This window comes from Populus euphratica, unplaced genomic scaffold, assembly GCF_000495115.2.
Source record: "Populus euphratica unplaced genomic scaffold, PopEup_1.0 scaffold107.1, whole genome shotgun sequence".
Classification (NCBI taxonomy): domain Eukaryota; kingdom Viridiplantae; phylum Streptophyta; class Magnoliopsida; order Malpighiales; family Salicaceae; genus Populus; species Populus euphratica.
In genome coordinates this window covers 118,675-138,832 of record NW_011499994.1, presented here as the reverse complement: position 1 = coordinate 138,832, position 20,158 = coordinate 118,675, and the positions used below count along the sequence as shown (strand labels likewise).

Genomic DNA, 20,158 nt, shown 5'->3' with positions numbered 1-20,158 from the left:
ATAACGGTTATTTAAAAGAAAATTTTTCAACAAAATTAAATAGGAAAGTGGACCAATCAAATCCTAGACTAAAAAGAAAAACTTTGAAAACATCATTTATTTGTAGTGTGTTTTTTATTCAAATTTTTTATCTTTTAATTTTATATTTTAGCTTTTAATTTTGGCTGTACTTAATAAATCAACTCAATTGACTTTGAATATGGTTAAGAAAGGGTCAAAGTGAAAGAAAGTTTTTGCACGGCTGGTCTACAGTGAAATGTTAAGGGGTGTGCATTGTGGGCATCTATGATAGATAACCAACGCGTTTATAGTTTCTTTGCTTAATGGTAGAATAGTTTTTTTTGCACTGTGAGCATCCATGATGGATAGCTTAAGTTGATGTGTAGAGCTTTTCAATAAACTGAATATGAAGGGAGTTAATTTAAAGTAAATACGCAATGCATTATCATTCCAAAAGCAACTGCAGTATAATGAAACATTGTTTGATGAGTTGAAAGGCTGATAAAAACAAAAGGCTGCATGAACCCTAAACAAACCAAGGGCATCTATTTTGAAAGAGCAGTTTTCATAGCAAAATCTGGTTCAACAGCAAGAGAAAAGCCACAGGAGGCTCATATTATAGTAAGCAAAACATCGTTGGTGCTGATCGTTTTGCTGCTGGAGATTTACGGCATCTGCAACAACGGTCAATCTATCAACGTAATTTGACGACCGTTGGAGCACAAAAACTAATTGTTTGATAGAAGAAGAATCTAAAAATGAGGGCTGAAATTAGTACCCTTGGCTTCTTTCTTTTTTTTTTTTACAAAAAGGCAGTAGTTGAAAATGGTGATGCTAGTGGAATGGATGGATAAAATTATGGTTAAAACTAAGCTATAAAGTGGATAAGATGTTTTATACATTAATAGAATATTAGGATACTAACATAAAAATCTAATAAAATAAAAGATAATGAATATAATAAAATGAGAAATGACACATAAAAATTTATATAATTCATTTAATTAGACTATTTTCACTTGCAAGTATATAAGGATTTTAATAAGTAATGTGGAAATTACAATCTTTCTCTACTAATAGGAAAACAACTAAAATCTCTCTATTAATAAAAGAAAATATCTCACTTACTCTCTCACTGATTCCTTATAACTTTATGAGATCACTTTCCCTCTCTTAGTTTCCTCTTCTTTCTCTCATGTGGTGTATCTTAAAGCTTGGATGCATTGTCTATTTATAAGCAAGCATCCATGTCTTTGTCTTGCAAAAGACAAGTGGCACCAATTGGTGTTGTAAGTAGCACCCAATTAGTGCCAACATTTATTGGCTAAGGCAACATTTATTAGTGTCCAATTGTCTTTACATTCTCTCACTTGAAAACTGTGATGATTTAATCAAGTTTTTACACTTGATCATCTATGATTCTTGTATCCTTTTTATACTTGTCATCTACATGATGTTTACATTTCTATTAGGTCATAAGAGGATCTGCATCATATATACTTGTTAGTGTTGACTGGTTTGGTCAAAACATCTGTTGGGTTTTTTTTTATGTGAACCTTTTGAAAACCCACATTTTCACCTTCCACCACTTCACGAACAAAGTGATAATAAATATCTATGTGTTTTGTTTTTGAATGAAATGCTGGATTCCTTATAATATGCAAGGCACTTTGACTATCATAATACAAAAAAAATCTTCTCTTGTTTGTGTCGAGCTTCTTTATAAGTTTCTTTATCCATATTGCTTCTTTACAAGTTTGTGTAGCTATCATATACTCAACTTTTATTGTGGATAATGCTACAACAGTTTGAAGTTTAGAGATTCAGCTCAAAACTCCTCTTGTAATTATGAACATATAGCTTGTAATGGATTTTTTTTCTTAAGGTCACCAGCAAAATCTGAATTAACATAACCTCTGACGATAAATTTTGATCTTTCATGTATCTCAAGATCCTCTTAATAGTATTTTAATACTCTCTACCAGGGTTTGTCATGTCTCTATTAACTGCTCCTACTACTTGTGCAATGTTTGGTCTTATACATATTAATTATGACAAACATTAAACTTTCAACTGTTGATGCATACGATACTCGAGACATCTTCATCTTCTCTACTTCATTGCTAGGAGACATGCTTAAGGATAATTTAAAGTTAATAGTAAGGTAGGTGAAAATTGGCTTACAATTTTACATGTTGAAGCGTTGCAAAATTTTCTTCAAATAATTCTTCTGAGAAAGCCAAATCTTGCTTTTACTTTTATCTTGATGAATTTACATTTCTAAAATCTTGTTTGTTGGTCCTAAGTTTTTCATATCAAAGTCCTAAGCCAACTATGCCCTTATTTCTTAGACTCGAATTTTGTTAAGGCCTATTACCAACATGTCATTCATGTACAACAACAGAATGATGAAATTATCATCTTCTTCAAACCTCTTATAATACGTATATTGGTCTGAACTAAGTTTGTTGTACTCAAAACTAATTATAAAAAAATCAAATATCTTATACCAACACCTTAACACCTGTTTGAGACCGTATAGAGATTTGTTGAACTTGCAAACCAAGTTCTCCTTACTTGTTTCAGTAAAACCTTCTGTTTATATCATATAAATTTCTTATTTAGGTTCTCTATGAAAAAATACAGTTTTTAGATCTAACTACTTTAAATGAAGATCAAATATAGCACACATCACTAAGAGTGTGTTTGGTATTGCGGTAGCTGTTGTGGTTGTGGTTTGAAAAAAGTTGTTTTATAAAAAGTACTTTTAATTGAGGTTGATTTGAAAAAATAGGTGTTTGGTTAAAACTGTGGTTAAAATTGAGGTTGAAAAAAAAATAATTTAATGTATTTGATTAAAAATGCTTTTGAAATTGAGGTTATAAAATAATTTAAAAATATATATATTAATATTAATGATTTTTAATTTAATATTATGAATTTAACTATTGTTATTACATACATCCGACAAGAACTACAATTTTTATAATTTTTTAACATATAATTTTTTAACATATAATGAACAGTGCAATTGCGTGAACAGTGAAAAAAAGCAAGTAATTCTTGCTTTTCAAATTCTGCGTTTTCAACGCAGAAAAAATATGGGACCAGTGAATAGTATCCCTCCATTTTTTCTAACCAAACAGCTACAACTGCGTTTTAAATAAAAACGCTGCCGCAGCCGCAGAGCCAAACGAGCTCTAAGACTACTCTAATTGTAGTAAGTCGTACCACTAGGAAAAATATCTCATTGAAGTCTATCCCTTTTTTCTTTTTTCTGAGCATATCCTTTCACTACCAATCTTACACGTTACTGCTTCATTTGATCATTATCATCACCTTTTATCTTCTAAACCCATTTGTTGTCAATAACATTCCTTTCTTATGGTAGCGAAACAAGATCCCAAGTGTTATTCTTGTATAAAGCTTCAATCTCTTCTTGCATTGTTATCATCCATATAGATATATATGTGCTTTTGATAGCTTCATGGAAAGTTGATTGCTTTCCATCCTCTGTTAGAAGATAGTATGCAATGTTGCATTTAGTAACATATTTTAAGTGTTAAGTTGATGGTCTTCTTTCACGAGTTAACCATCAAACTTTAGGAGTTTCAAACTCTATTTGTTATTCTTCTTCATGCTCTGGTTCAGCTTTAGAAGAAATATGATTCTGAGTATTTTCTATCAGGATTACTATAGTCTCCTTTAAAATGCTATTATTTTCTTTCATTTGCATTTTATCTTCTACAAATATAACATCTCTGCTAATGACTACCTTGTAGGTAGTGGGATCTCACAAGCAATACCCCTTTACTCCATCAACATATCCTAAGAATATATATTTTTTGGATTTTAAATCCAACTTACTACCTTTTTGAGTATTGTACATCACGTATAGAGAACTTCCAAATATATGCAATCAAGAATAATCAGCTGACTTTCTAGTCCACATCTCTATCAGTGTCTTCAACTCAATTATTGTTGATGGAGATTGATTTATCATATAACATGTGATATTGATTGTTTCTACCCAGAATGATTTTTCTAAAACTATAGCTTTCAACATTGCTTTTGTTCTATATAACAAAGTTTTGTTCATCCGTTAAACCACTCCATTTTATTATGAAGTGTATATCGTTGTGAATGGTCTTTTGATACCTTCATGTTAATAAAAGTTATCAAATTCATCACTAGTATATTCTTCTTTATTATCAATCCTCAAACACTTGATCTTTTTTTTTAGATTCAAGTTCTACTCGCACTTTGCAGATTTTAAAGATTGCGGGTACATATACCTTTCTTTTAATTGGATATACACAACATCTTCTAAAGAAGTCATCTATAAATGATACAAAGTATCTTGCTCCTCCCAATGATATAACTAGTGTTTGCTAAACATCAGAGTGAATCTAGTCTAAAATGCATTTGCTTTTATTTGTTGATGTGTCAAACTTTAACACGTATAGTTTACTTGTAACACAATGTTCATAAAAAGGTAAAGTAGCCTTTGTAAGCCCGGGAAATGACTTCTGATCAGAGAGAATTTTCAAACGTTTTTCTGACACGTGGCCTAGTTTTCTATGCCACATCATCGTCTTCTCTTTTGCAGGATTGGCTTATATGATTAACGTCTCTGCCTCATAATGTGTTTCTCTCATTAACACAAATAAGTTTTTAACTATCTTTCTTGCCTTTAAAACCACTAGCGCTCCTTTGATAATTTTCATGATTTCATTGTTTGGTTGAATCTTACAACCAAGACTATCAAATTGTCCTACAAATAAAAGATTCTTCTTTAAGCCTTTCACATGTCGCACTTCTGAAATAATGCAAATTGAGTCATCATACATCTTTAATTTGATGGTGTCAATGCCAATAATTTCTAGAGCATGATCATTACCCCTAAACTCTAAGCCTTCAGAGATGGGTTCATACATATGAAACCAATCTCGATTAGGAGTCATATGTTATATTGCTTCTAAATCCATTAATCAAATCTCTGTGAGCTCTTTTCTATATATAGAGATTGTCGCTGCTTCACTATATAAAATCTCCCCATCTTCTAAGGTGCTTGCAACACTTCCTTGAGGTTTTGATGACTCTATGATGTTCTCTATACCTTTTTTAAACCAACAATCCCTTTTTAAATGCCCTTTTCTGCCATAATTATAGCATTTCACATTCTTCTTGATTTGAACCTCTCTTACATTTGACTCCTACTGGAGCCACACTCCGTTGATCGTCTTCTTGACACCAACAACATCTCTATTTGGTTTGAGCTATTTCTGTCTCCTTTGTTTTTGCGCCTATTTTTTTTTTCTAAAATAGCAACCACAACATCATCGAAGACTAAATATTCTGAGAGGATATTATTGGTCAAGTTGATAATAAGCTGACGAATCAGGAAGACTTTGAATTAGAAGCTCTGTATGTTCATTTTCCTCCATCTATTGACCCAGCATGGTGAGTTGTGAAAATAGAGTTCTTATTATGTTGATGTGGTCAATCATCGACGTGATTTATGTCATTCGAAGGATATAAAGTCTCCGCTGTAAGAAAATCTTATTATGCAAAGACTTAAACTCGTATAGTTTTATTAGAGTATCTCATTCCATTCTGCATTATCAGTGATCTTCGCAAATTTATCTCCAATTACTGTCAAAAAATTGTCTTTCCTTAAGCGTGCTTTCATTCTCATTTTCCATAATAAGAAATTACTTTCCTTGAACCTCTCAATCTCGTACTTTACTATCATTTTATTCATCGTGATCTATTTAACTATCAATGTTTCATTGATCTATAACATATATAAAAATAATATCATGTGAATAATACTTCACTAAGTAAGTTCGCAGGAAAGATTGGATGGGTTGCAAACGGTTCCGCTTAAAATCCAATCTTCTTAGATAGAACTTCCTATACTGTATTTAGTCACCGCACTGACTTTCTTTATACGCCAACAGTAACGTATGTGAACAGTACCATATGGATAAATAGTGTTATATAGGTGAATAATGTCATAGATGTGAATAGTAACCGTATACACAAATAACTTTTGTGTGTTAACAACACCAATCCGAAAGCTCTGATACCACTGTCAGGATATTGATATACAAACTCAATAAGGCAAAAGGCAAAGGATAAAATAACATGAGAAGTGATATTCAAGAATTTACATGATTCACCCAATTAGATTATTTTCACGGGAAAGTAGAGAAAAATTTTACTAAGTAATGTAAAAATTATAACTTCTCTCTATTAATAGAAAAATAACTGAAATCTCTCTATTAATAAAAAAATATCTTATTTACTCTATCACTATTCCTCGTAATTTTATGAGATCAATTTCCCTCTTTTATTTTTTTTTATGATGTATCCTAGGACTATGCATTTATAAATAAACATCAATCCCTTTATCTTTCAAAAAAAATTAAATGGCATTAATTGCTGTTGTAAGTGGCACCCATTAGTGCCCACATTTATTGAATAAGGCAACACTAATCGTGCCCAGATGTCTTTACATCTAGTACCATGCATCGAGTCTGATGTGTGGTTGTTAATTTACAGGGTCAAAAAACCAGTCTTAACAATCTAAAATATTGAACCCAACGTCGTAGAGTTTGTGGGGGTCTTTTGCAATCTTGTATGAACTGGCGTAAGATGGTGCAAAATATATAGTTCATATATAGTGAAATGAAAGGTCCTGTCAAGTCATTGTCATATATCATATGCTAAATATTTTCTTATTATTTAGCCATATATTCCTGTACGCAAGCTTAGCAACTGCCAAGTGATTTGGTAAATGTTCAACTGCTTTACTAAAATGAATTCAATAAGATGGTTGTGTGTGAACTAGAAAGTATTGTTGATAAAGCCATGTAACATCATCTCCTTGATCAATATGATGGAAAAAATAAAATGCATTAATTTAATTCTATTTTTTGTTAATATAATAAAAAATGTTATCATGTAGTAATAAAAGTTAATACACATGGTGCGATTTATAGCATTGCAATATAACACTTTGTAATCACAAGGATCGCTTATTATTAGTTCTAGCGTGATAGACAAGTCTTAACTATACAGAGAAAGAAACTGAAGAACCTGAAAGCGAATAATGATAAATGCATGCAATTAAAGATCATTAGAGTTTTATGAAGCAAGCAATGATATATCTAAAGCATTCTTGCTTAAATTTCTAGGAATTGAAGGTGTAAAAAGTACAAATCCTTAGACATCTTTTGCCAAGGGTTAGAAAGCTATATAGTATGTTTAGTTCTTTTTTTCCTGATGTTTCATCGTAATTTAGGTAAGAAAGGTAGGCTTACATGTTTTGTGCAGGTGGATCAGTGAAGGTCAGAGCTCTCTTTGCTTGTGGTAGAGAGCTGTCTAGTTTTTTTATGGCAAGAAGTGATGTTATGATCTGAGGTGAAGAAGATGGGTGCATTTGAACAAAGCTAGCATTGAAAGGAACTATCACAGTAGGTGTTGGAGGTGTTGAACACAATGTATCAACTGATGTTATGGGAAGGGAAACCTCTGAAGGTCCTTCTTCAGCTTGTCCAGCGGGGTTGGTTGGTGACAGGTCTGAGCTGTCGTCAAACACATTTTTTACATAGATGTCACACCTATTTAGTGCTGATATATAGGCTCCAAAACGCATCTGAAGAATTTTGGTTTTGTTGAGGACTTCAAGCATTTATGGGGGGACGGTATAAGGATTGCTAAACTTTCTATCATAGACAAAGTGATGAGCCGCGGCTTTAAAGAAATTTTCAGCAGGTTTGTCAGAAAGCAAAAAGTTTGTGACATCTTTTCCATTTGTCACAACACAATTAATTTTGCACCTGAAATCCAAAAGGTTGGTGTTTAGTATTCACCATGGAATAGTAATGTTAAACAAAATCAAGAATGACCAGGTTTACTAATTTTGGAATTCAGCAGAGAAGATAGCAGAAAGAAAGAATTAACAAAAGGGAAGAAGTCTGATGTTTTACTGCAGAAAATAAAGATTACAAGGAAAAGAAAACAAGTAGCCTCACACCACTCAAAAGAATCACTCTCATTTTGAAATCACACCAAAGACAAAGAACTTTAATTACAATCTATTCAATCCAGACTTGCATTCTTCATTAAATAGAAATACATATTACAGTTATTTACTAGATAACTACCAACTAAGATAAGAACAAACAGTTATAGTTAGCTTCTCCTGCCACTTGGAAATATAAGATGATCTTCATCGATTATTAATTAACTGCCTCCTTGTCAACCTGCCTTGCTGGAACATTCACGTCAATATGCATTGTTGGAATTTTGGCTTGCACAGAATATTTCAATCCTCTGGAATCTGCAAAATCTGTAGCTGCTGCAACACATTGCTCCTTGCTGGAATCTTGGTCCCTTTCGCTGGAATCTTGGTCCCTTTCATTTGTATCAATTTCCTCTCTTCCCCAGTAACTTGCCTCAGGCAAGTAATGTTCACCTTAATCCGTATAAAGTTGAGCATTAAGATGATGGATTTCAGAACCTTGTAGCCAGACTGCTCCTGATTTCGGCTTGGATGCCCCCTTTACCAAAACTATGAAATCTGTAGCTGCTGCAACTCTTGCTGGAATCTTGGCCCCTTTCATTTGCATCAAATAGGAGTGGAGCTTGGAGAGCTACGTTCTATGCATTTTAGATTGTTACTGGTTCTTGAGAGTGATTTGTTGCAACTTCGACAATTCTCGAACCACCAACCATTGAAAAGGTCATAGTCAGCAATAGAAGCCTTGCATGTAAAACGTGTGTTCTGCAGGCATAGATGAAAAGCATTAAATTGTTGAAGCTGATGAGTTTGCAAGGAAGGAAATATTGATTTAAGTAGGATAATAAGAAAGGAAGAATAAAGAAATTAAGGAGAGACTTTATGCTCAAATGGATCCATGCATAGAATTTATTTGATTGATTTTATCTTCCAAAGACAACACAGCATGCATGTCTTAATAGACAAGAATTATTCTTAGCATAACTTAATGCCTTCCCTTCTTGGTCGCATGGTATGATTTGAAGGCCCTTGTTTGATGTAACCCTTTGGATAACAACATGCAATTGTCCATGTGCGAATACTTACTCTTTCAAAAAGACTCTTCAAAGAAACTGTCTTTTTTATTATTATTAATGAATGACATTTTTCATCATTTATGGGAAATATAATCCATGGAATAAAAACCCAATTCCCAATGTTATAATTTGAGTTGCTCAGCAAGTTGAGCGTTGTACGATTACATAAACCAGCAGACAGGTTAACATTCCTAAGCAACACAACTGGTGTGTCTGCTTTTAAACTAATGGGATGAGATGGGACACGATTAAACTCAAGCTGATTTATAAATTCAGTTGAATACAATAAATCTGTCTCGTCCTTTTCAGCAGATGATATTCCAACAGAATTGGAGCTGAAATAAATATGATAATCACCCTGTGTAATATTAAGGATGAAATCATTGATTTCAGTAAGTGTAATCTTTTTTTATGTTACTATGGCCTTTTCTATAAAATGGTTTGTGTCAAGATGAGTTTTTTCAATATTTGGATAAATGGCTGAAACCATAAATGCAATTAGATTACCTAAATGATCAAGCTGAAGAAGTAGAGGAATTTTGATAAGAACTGCATCTTCATCATCAGGAATTGGAAAATCACATATTTTCCATAACCAATCATTAATATACATCGAGCAAATTGGTCCGCCTGTTCTTTTTCCAAAGGATTCAGCCCATGTGCTGATAATCACATATTTTCTTCAAGCAGGAGAATTGTAAAACTTAGCCGAAGTGTTGGGCTCTTTTAAGCAGCATTTATAATATTTTCTTTTGTTCCCCTTGGGATGACAGGAAGGATCTGGTAAAAATTTTAAACCTTGAATGAGTTGTGAGCCCACCAGGAAATAAAAGAGAAGCAATGCCAGATGAAGCAACAAGAAGCTCAAGTAACCCTTCTGATCTAATACGATTAATAGTTGTATGCCATGAAAAAGTTTTCTTTGACCCCCATGTTCATGGACAGTATGACAGTATGAGAGCTTGTTTCTTAGCAATTACATATTCTACAGCAAAATCACAGATTCTCTTTTGGCATTGGTTTAGCTGAGGAATAGAAGATCAATGATTGTTTCTAATTAAGTTCTGTCATATCATAGTTAAGCTCCTCTTATAAGCTTGTTTGTAATTTCATTCATTAAAAAACCATTCGGCATCAGCAATTTATGATCTTTAAGAGATGTCGTAGAGGCATTAAAAAGTTGTTCAAGTTCATACAACATGTAATTTATAAGTTCTTCATTGAATAACCGAAGAATTGGCATTTAAAGGGACGATCTTAAACATCATATCCCTAGCACTGGATTTGGATAGAGAAAGTGCCCTAATCTAAGCACTGTTTGTTTGTATATAAGTGTTTTTTTAAATTAATATTTTTTTGTGTTAATATTAAAAAATAATTTTTAAAAAAATATTTTAATATTTTTTTTTAAATAATCACAATCACACTCTCTCAAAGATATTTCTAATTATCATTAGTGACCTGAGAAATTAACCAACTACCTATCATTAAAAAATAAAAATAAAAAACATTCAATGCATGATATGTCATTCACTCTTGAAAAAAAATACAAAATAATGCTACACAAATATATGGGTTGACTTGTTTTGTCAGGCCTATTAGTGTCTATTTTTTTTAATAGAATTTTTTATTTAAATATTAATTAATTCTTTCTCTTTTTAGTTTAAAATGTTTCCATGAAATTAGTTTAATTTATCTTTAATTTACTTCCTTTTATATTCTATATATAAATTAGTTTACTTCCTTTTATATTCTATATAAATTAGTTGTTTGTTATTATCAATAACAATTAACCTCTAAAATGAAATCACATATAATAAAAATAAAATGACAATTAGTGTAAAACATATTCATTTACATCTATTTTATGTTTCTATTATGAAAATTAAATTTTTATATTTATATTTAATTATTTTTAACAACTCTTTTTTTATTTATCAATCCATATATTTTTTAATTTATCCTATAAAGTATAAAAAATATTTTTTAATTTAAAAAAAATATATGATACATGAGAACACTTCCCTAGCACCATTGTTTTCTTTTCTTGTGTTAAGAAATAACTTAAAACTCCACCCACAGCTTGACTACAAAACTAGCATTTGCTAAACAAAATATAATACGTTTTAGTTTTATTATTTATTTTTAAGAGTGTTTTTCATGGAAAATGATAAGGTAACAACAGCATTCAATTTTTAAAGTTGTTCAATTGGATCTTTCCATGGCTCCTTATTGGTTGGACCAATGCCTCTGTACATGGGTGAATTTTTTGTTCGGCTACTGCATTTGTTTTGCAATGTCTAATATTGTTTTTTTTTTTCTAATTATAATCAAAAGCTTATTTATATCCTGTTTATTTACTAAAAAATATTTTTTTAAGTAATTATTTTAAAAAACAAATTCCTGAAAAGTGAATTATTTTTTTATTTTTGATAGTATCATGAAAAATAAACTAAAAAACAATTTTCAATGTTTTATTATGTCATGAAAAAAGAGCTAAAAAATAAATTGTTAATATTTTTTTCAAGTTTATTAAAATAATAAGAAATAAATATTACAAATTCAAAATTTGAATGAGAATAAAATTAAAAAATAAATTATTTTATAAATTATCTCAAATAAAATAAATAACAATTAAAGTAATAGAGATCAAATTTAATAGATAAAAAAGTTGAATGATGATGAAATTTAAATAAAAATATAATTTCATAAATTATTTTTAAAAACATAAATAGTAATCAAAATAGTAAAAACCAAAACTGATAGATAAAGAATTTCAATTAGGAAAATGATAAAATAAAAATAAATAATAATCATAAAAATAAATATCAAAGTTGATATAAAAATCAAATTACATCAAATTTTAAGGGATAAAATTAAAAAAAAAATCAAAACAAAATATATAGCAATCAAAAGTTTGATGATCAAATATGATATAATCAGTAAATAACATATCATTTCTAAATTTTTCACAACTTCTGAAAAGTGTTTTCCACCAAATATAAAAAGAAAATACTTTTCTATAAATCAAGCCAATTTTTTTTATTTATGACCGGAAAGTATTTTTTATTAATCAATTTTACTAGCAATAAACAAACACAAAAAAATTTAAAAAATTATTTTTTATAAAACAAATATAAAAAAACAAATCATTTTCATTACATAATAATAAAATAAAATTATTATATCTTGAATTTGTTTGCTTTAGCTTAGGGGGTGGATTGTATGTGAGGTTGAGGCGACCTCAACAAATCATTTTCATTCGCACATGTTGTAAACCCTTCAATTCCTATAGGATCACCAGAACACTTGTTTCCGAAGGTGGAGCAAGCTGACAGCTGAAGCTCATGCTCATTATTGTTGAATGTCACTACGTCCTCCTCAGTCTTTCTCACCCTTTTCCTTGGCGGCTCCTAATGAAATTTAGAGTCCTCATCATGTCAATCTTCAAAAGCAAGTGGTCTTTCTGAGTCGTCTTCATCTTTCCCTTCCGTCCTCTTCCTTCCAGAGAATTTGGATGCGTTTCGTTACTGTCATATGAAAAAAAGAACAAATACATCAAATATTAAAAAATATTTGGTTGGAAAGATAGGCAAAAATATAAAATAAATCTATTTTTAAAATAAACTTCTGTCTTTTCAAAACATAAAAAGATAGAGATTCATGTCTACTATACTTTAACTGTTTTTGAATTTTCTATCTTCGAGGGAAATGATATTGGGCAGAAATTTTAATAACTTAAAAGACCGGTCATATGTAAAACAAAAACAAAAGGACCAAAATAGACTTTTTGCAAAAATTCAAAGTTGCAACTTATTTCCATATCTTTTTTATTTTGGTTCTATATTTTTCAATTCAATCCTTTCTATAAATAAATAAGCAATCGGAGTCAATTTGGGCTTAAAAGGGTTGCAAAAACTAAGTTCGATAATCAAATTTTTTTAAAAAAAAAATCTTAACTTGACTATTGTAAATAAATAAGCAATCGGAGTCAATTTAGGCTCAAAAGGGTTCAATTATGCAAAAACTAAGTTCGACAATCAAATTATTTTAAAAAAAAAATCTTAACTTGACTATTTATCTAATCCTAGTCTTAAATTTAATTAGATAAGAATTGTTTTAAAGTGACTTAGTAATCTTGAAGGGTCCAGAAACAACCCGGGTGATTAATAAAAAGCTTGTTTTGACCTTAAGCAAATTTCAAGATGCATCTTCAAGGTATAATATTGAGAAGTTTTCAATTTTAAGTAGTTAACTGTTCTAATTTATCCTAAATTTTAATTTTTAAATTTTCAATTTTAAGTCAATAATTAACTATTCTAATTTATCCTAAATTTTAATTTTTATGATTAAAAATTCACATTTTATTTTTTTTTTAACAAAAAGAAGAAAGAATTCATATAGTGTGTGTTTTGACATACTATATAAAATTAATTAAGGAAATAGATCCAATCCAAAAAAGAAAGGATCTCTTTTAGGAAAGGGATTCAAATTAAGAAAAATGGAATTTAAGATAAAAATATAAAAAAGAAAAATTTAGTTTTTTTTAATATTAAAATGATAACATAGGATTTAAGATAAAAATATAAAAAAAAATTAGTTTTTTTTAATATTAAAATGATGACATATTAAATTAATCTAGACATCATGACTTCACTCATTAAACTCACAATCAAGATATCTAGACGTCATAACTTCACTCATTAAACTCACAATCAAGATTATAGATTTTATTAGATTTAATAATTTTTTAAAAAAATTTTTTTACTCGATAATATGACAATACAAATAAAAACTTGTAAATTTTAACATCTACAGGATATAAAGACATTTAACAAAAAATTTGAAGTCATTTTTTTTAAAATGATGTGATGTTTTTAACTATTTTAACTAGATGTAATGTTTGGGGAAAAAAATATGATAATTAGTTTAAAAATTAAAAAAAGGGTAAAAAAAAAGTGAAAAAACCCAAGAAGCTTGATAAAAATTAAAAAAAGGGTAAAAAAAAAAGTGAAAAAACCCAAGAAGCTTCTTAAAACATGTTCGATTCCCATTATTTTAATTTATTTATTGACAATTTGTTGTTTTTTACCGTTAGACAATAGAGAGGCTGACCATAAACTTGTTCGATTCTGCTTCGATTAAGGGCAAAGCTTCCCATTTTGTGTCTTTGGATGCCATGCCATTACTATGATGATAAAAAAACCTGCATGGCCAACTGTATCTAAGAAAAAAAAACCTTTTTGTGCTTGTTATCGAAACATTACTAGGCGATCAGATATAATTAAAACAAATAGAAACACGAGTCCAAGACAACAAAACTTCAAATGTTCTATCGCTCCCAAGGAGCACGAAATGTAAAAAGATCTGGTGCTAAAAACCTTATTAAACCTTAGTAATCCTTATTCCATTATCCATGCCTCGGAACAGAGAAGGAACAGTACATGAAGCATATCGTGACTTGGTTTAGGCTGAAGGACCAAGAGAGGAATCGAGGGCTTCATAACTGAGATTGTGACAAGGAGTTGGCCACATCAATCACAAACCGGTACCTGACATCCGATTTGGCAAGCCTATCCATGGCTGTGTTGATTTGATCCATTCGGATCACCTCAACATCTGAGGTAATATTGTGCTTCGCACAGAAGTCCAACATCTCTTGAGTCTCTTTTATCCCTCCAACATCACTTCCACCAACTAGCTTTCGCCCTGCAAGAAGTAGATTGTCAATGGTATAATACAGATTTTCAAGCCAATGTCATGTTTGAAAGGCTACGTTTTAGAGGTTATGGTGACTGAGAAATACAATGAGGTTTGTAGGCGGTTTGTTATAGCTTAAGTTCCATTTCTTAAAAGTACTTGAACTGAATTCAGAAAGCACAGACCAGGTTGATTCATCAACATGCGATCTTGCAAACATTTCTCTACACCCCTTCTCATGTAACCCTTATTGCTAGCACCCTGAATTTGGGGATCAGGAATTGAGAAACTTACCCAAGACCAAAGGAAAGATAGGCAGCTCAAGGGGCTTCTCAGGCAAGCCCAAAGTAACAAGTTTTCCATTTGTCTTCAGCAGACTAAGAAGTGGAGCCAAGGCATGAACTGCAGACACAGTGTCAATGATGTAATCCATAGTGCCAAATGCTGCCTGCAAAAAAAGCATCACAAATCATCAGGATCTCTGGTAAATGGTAATGCCATGCAGTAAACATATCAGTCTAAACTTCGTGAAAGATTTGAGTTACAACCGGTATCTTCTCTAAAATCTTAAGCTATTAGGGTAAGCTGGAACAGTTCAATTTATAAATAACAAATACAAGTGTGCCTCTACACATGTTAACACGGACATGTTGAGGGTAATTTAAACAAAGTAATAAACAAAATTCATATCCTCATACAGGTCTTCTTTCTTCAGTGAGGGAATGAATTTCAAAAGGTGGAACTAGACTTGCACTCAAATTGAACACAAGCCCCGATTTGTTAATATATATCCACTGCGTACCAAACATCAATAAAATTTTAGAACCTTTTAACAACTGCAAATAAGAACTACAAGGACACAAGTCATATTAATTAGCCACCCAAAACCTTTTTTACAGTGTTATTATTTAGCGGTTCAATCTGTTATTAATTTGAGTGATATCGCATACCTTCATTTTCTCAAGGTCACTGCTCACAAGGAATGTATCAGCACCAAGTCTATCAAGCGCTTCCCTCTCCTTTCTTGATGATGAACTGATGACTGTAACTTTCAAACCAAAGGCCTTACCAATCTTCACAGCAACATGACCAAGCCCCCCCAGTCCTACGATTCCCAAATGCTTCCCTGGTTCAGACATTCCATAATATTTCATTGGGCTGTACACTGTGATCCCAGCACATAATAGTGGTGCAGCCCCATCAGCAGGCAAGCTATCAGGAATACGGAGTACAAAGTGCTGGTCAACCACAATTGTATCAGAATAACCACCATAAGTTTTTGTCCCATCATAGTTTTGGGCATTGTATGTAAATATCATTTTAGGGCAGTAATTCTCCAAGTCCTGGTCGCAATACTCGCATGACTTACAAGAGTTCACCATTACTCCAACACCAACCTGATCGTCCACTTTGAACTTCTTCACATTGCTTCCAATTTTTGTCACAATACCAACAATTTCATGCCTGCAGAAAAGCAATGGCATTTATTATCTTCCACATTACTTAACAAGCAATCGCACAAGAAGAAATTCAAAATTTGCTATACCTCCATCATGTCCAACACAAAGTGCATCAGGCACCACATACATAAAAGGTCAGATTTTAATCCTTCACTCCATTTGTATCACAAGGAAATTACTAAGTCCCAAGAGTATTTTGCACATAAGTTAAGCGTAAGTTCAGTATCTGCAATCATAAACCTAGGAATAAAATCCTTACAGCACACTATATCTTAGCCAATCATCCAACACTCAGCAGAACATTTCTTTGTCTGTATGTATTCAATGGAAAGAACTAAAAATGAGGTAAACAAAGAATTCAATTTCAGCAATTATAAATCTAGGTGTGGCATTCTTGGGGACAGCATCAAAGTAAAATCATCTATCAGCTGACAGAACAATGGCATTGCTAGTGTATAGATAAAGACTAAATGTTGTTTAAGCACCTTCTCTGCAGCCAGCCACAAATCTGATATCTGAAGGTACAAACTCTCAAGTAACAAAATAGTTCAATATCATGTCCAGGGCATTACACATTTAGAAGCAATCAATGCTAATTAATGTTCGGCATATGCTCACATGCAGTGTGTTTCAGCATTTCTCAATGTAGAGATGCAGAAGACAGCCTCGAGGCAGTTTCAGATGGTAAGCAACAGAAGTGCTATTTTCTTTGGAACTTCATAAAGGCCGTCCTTAATACAGTAGAACTTTGACAACAAAAAGGACCTGGCTTTGCATTTGTGGCTTACGTGCAAATAACAGTAATTATGGGCAGGCATGATTCAGCAAATAACGATAAGAATAAAAATTTTGAAAAGGGAATGAATATTGCATCATACTCTCAATGCACAAAATCAACAAAATCAATTATCAGCTTTGGCTGGTAGAACGAGTAGATCCTATTTTGTGAATGTGATATGAAGATCATACCCAGGAACCAAAGGATATCTGGAAAACCCCCATTCATTCTTGGCAGCGTGCAAGTCCGAATGGCAAACTCCACAGTACAGGATTTTTATGGTCACATCTTCAACTCCATTGTCCCTGCCAATAATACAAGCAAGAACTTGAAATAACAACAATAACAGGATTGCTCATGAAAAATTTTGTGCCCAAAATTCGTCTGGTATAAGTCTAGAAGCAGTACAAAACAAAGCTGGTAAAGAACCAGGTATCAATATAAGCTGGTTAGTTCAGCAATTTCAGTAAAATAATCTGTTGCACCAAATTCAGTGAAAAATTAAAAAGGTACCCTCTAGTTGGGACACCATAATACAATCTAACAAAAAGAAATTACCATTTGATTAGAATAAACACGACATTCAATATATATTACATTACATCATGTTTTATCAGCATCTGCAACATCATTTGTTAGATTTTTCCACCAAAATCATGGAATCACCCCTTCGAAAGATGACATGGCACCCCATTATTTGTCTTTTGCGATGAAAACAACCAGCTAAAATAAGCTTTCCCTCGAAAGGATCGCATCAAACTTAAAAAAAGAAGAGAAAAATAAAGAAAACATACCACTTAGAATAGATCCATCATATACTATCACTCTTCACAGAAAGATATTCTTCAAACAATATTTATTCATCACTTCCAAAAAAGAAATAGTTTTTAATTAACACCTCAACCCCTTAAATTCTAAATCTCTCTCTCTCTATGTACTTACTTATTTACTTAACACTTTTACAATTTAAAATTCTTATTCACCTAATGATTAACCAAAGCTACAAAATCTCAGTACCCTCTTTGTGCTAAATGCTAAAGATACAATCTTTTTCATCTTGGCATTATCACAAAACGTTGAACATCCTCTATAACCCATCAAAGTTACCATCTTTTTCACTCACATATCTACATACAATCAAGAAAACCAAGAACCATATACAAAAAGAAAAGGAAATAGAAGAAGAAAAAAGACCGTAAACAAAGAGAAAGCAATAACCTTCTTGAGAAATGAAAGGGAGAAAAGACCCCAGAACTATCTTTGGCAGCCCAGCCAAAAGCCTTATGTGGATGTTCTTCCTCGGGTGATTTTGCCATTCTCTCTGCTTTTCACTTCCTTAACCCAGTGATCTCGTATACTTATATAGAGGATTTTTGGATTTCTGGATTTTTGAGGTTGGTGACTTTTAAAGTATTTTTATTTAAAAATTATTTATTATATTAGAGTATAAATAAAAAGTTAAATATTAAAAAATATTATTTTATTTTTTTATATTTATTTTACATATTTAAACAAAATGCTAAAATATTTTTTCTATTCCAAAAATATTATTCTTTAAAGAAGCAAAATATAAAAAAAATAAAGCAAGGCTACCAAAAAATAAACCAATTAAGTCAAAATAAAAGAAGTAGGGTGATTAAAAAATAAATCAATTAAATGTAACTATATAAAAAAATAACATTAAATTTATTAAAAAATAATAAAATATTTTTTTTCTACTTTAATATAATTGACTTTATTAATAATTTTTTTATTAAAATAAATATGATAAAAAATATATTTATACTATTTAAAATGTTAATTTATTAATTTAATTTTTCCAAATAGCATTTTAATATATTAAAATTGATTAAAAAATATACTTTTCCAAATAACATTTTATATTCGAGATACTCTTAATATATTAAAATTGATTAAAAAATATTAAAAAATTAAAAACATTTAAAATAAAAAAAATAAAAAAAATAAAGAGGCCACTAATCGTACAAGTGGAGAAAGCCACATTTTCGCTTTTTACGGTTTTTGTTGCTTTTTCTTAAAGATGATAGAGACGTGAGTCTAGTTAGCAGTCCTTTTTTATTTTTAAGAATTAATTGATTATAATATGTTTTGTTTTTAAATTTGAATTATTACTCCTTTTTTTATTCCAATTGATTTTTTCACGTTTTTAAACCTTAATTAAAAACTCATTCAAAAACCTGATTGACCGATTCATTATGAGATCCGGTTAAAATTAGATCATTTGACTTTTTCTTGAATTTCTTTTATTCAAAAAAATAAAGTTTTTTAAATTCTTTTACAAGTTCATCTAAATAAGTTTTAAAATCTGTGGTTTAAAATAATTTCACTATATTGTTATATATATTAAATTGAATAAATTATAAATTAATTTTTCTAGTTTTATAAAATGGACTAGATAGTTTTTTCTAGTTAGTTTATAATTAAATTTTATTAAATTTAAATAGAATGATAATCAATTTTAAAATATGATAAAAATGGAAACATTATTTTAATTGAATGATTTGCATTATTTGGAAACAGTTTCCAATCTCATCATTAATTTTTAATTTAATGATTTGAATTTAATGAGAGAAATAAAGTAATAAAAAATCTAGTTTTTTTATTTTTATTATCAATATAGCTATAAAATATGAGGTTGGACACTTATAAAAAGCAAAGAAAAATAGTTTATATCATGGGCTTTTCTCAAGCTCACGCGTGTGAGAGTTAGTCATTTGGGATTTTTTTTAATTTTAATTTTAAATATAAGATTTTTATTATTTTTGAATTTTTTACTTTTACTTTTAATTTTAATTTTTAATATAATATTTTATTTTATTTTATTTTTTAGTATTATATTGATGGTAAATCAATTTATATATTTTTTATTATATAACAAAGTTTTTTATTTATTTTTTTAATTTCATCATTTAATATAAATTTTTTACTTTCTTGAGACTTTTTAACTCTTTATTTTTATTTTTTTATTTCAATTTTAATATTAATTTGATTTTATTCATTGAACTTATTCAATAAATAAAATTACATTGAAAACTGTTATATAATTTAATTTAAAATTTAAGTTAAAAAAATAGTTGGATGGTGATTTTTAAAT

General features: G+C 30.3%; 1 protein-coding gene across 1 annotated transcript; it reads right to left on the bottom strand.

Annotated features, from left to right (window-relative positions):
- Positions 1-14,351: 14,351 nt before the first annotated feature.
- On the bottom strand, positions 14,352-18,416 carry LOC105140526 (probable cinnamyl alcohol dehydrogenase 9). Its single transcript, XM_011047395.1, has 5 exons — positions 18,262-18,416; positions 17,235-17,348; positions 15,756-16,269; positions 15,100-15,253; positions 14,352-14,814 (listed from the first exon to the last, which is right to left on the bottom strand). Exons 1-5 carry the CDS (start codon positions 18,357-18,359, stop codon positions 14,606-14,608), a joined length of 1,089 nt encoding a protein of 362 aa, XP_011045697.1. The 5' UTR covers positions 18,360-18,416; the 3' UTR covers positions 14,352-14,605.
- Between the last annotated feature and the right edge of the window lie 1,742 nt (positions 18,417-20,158).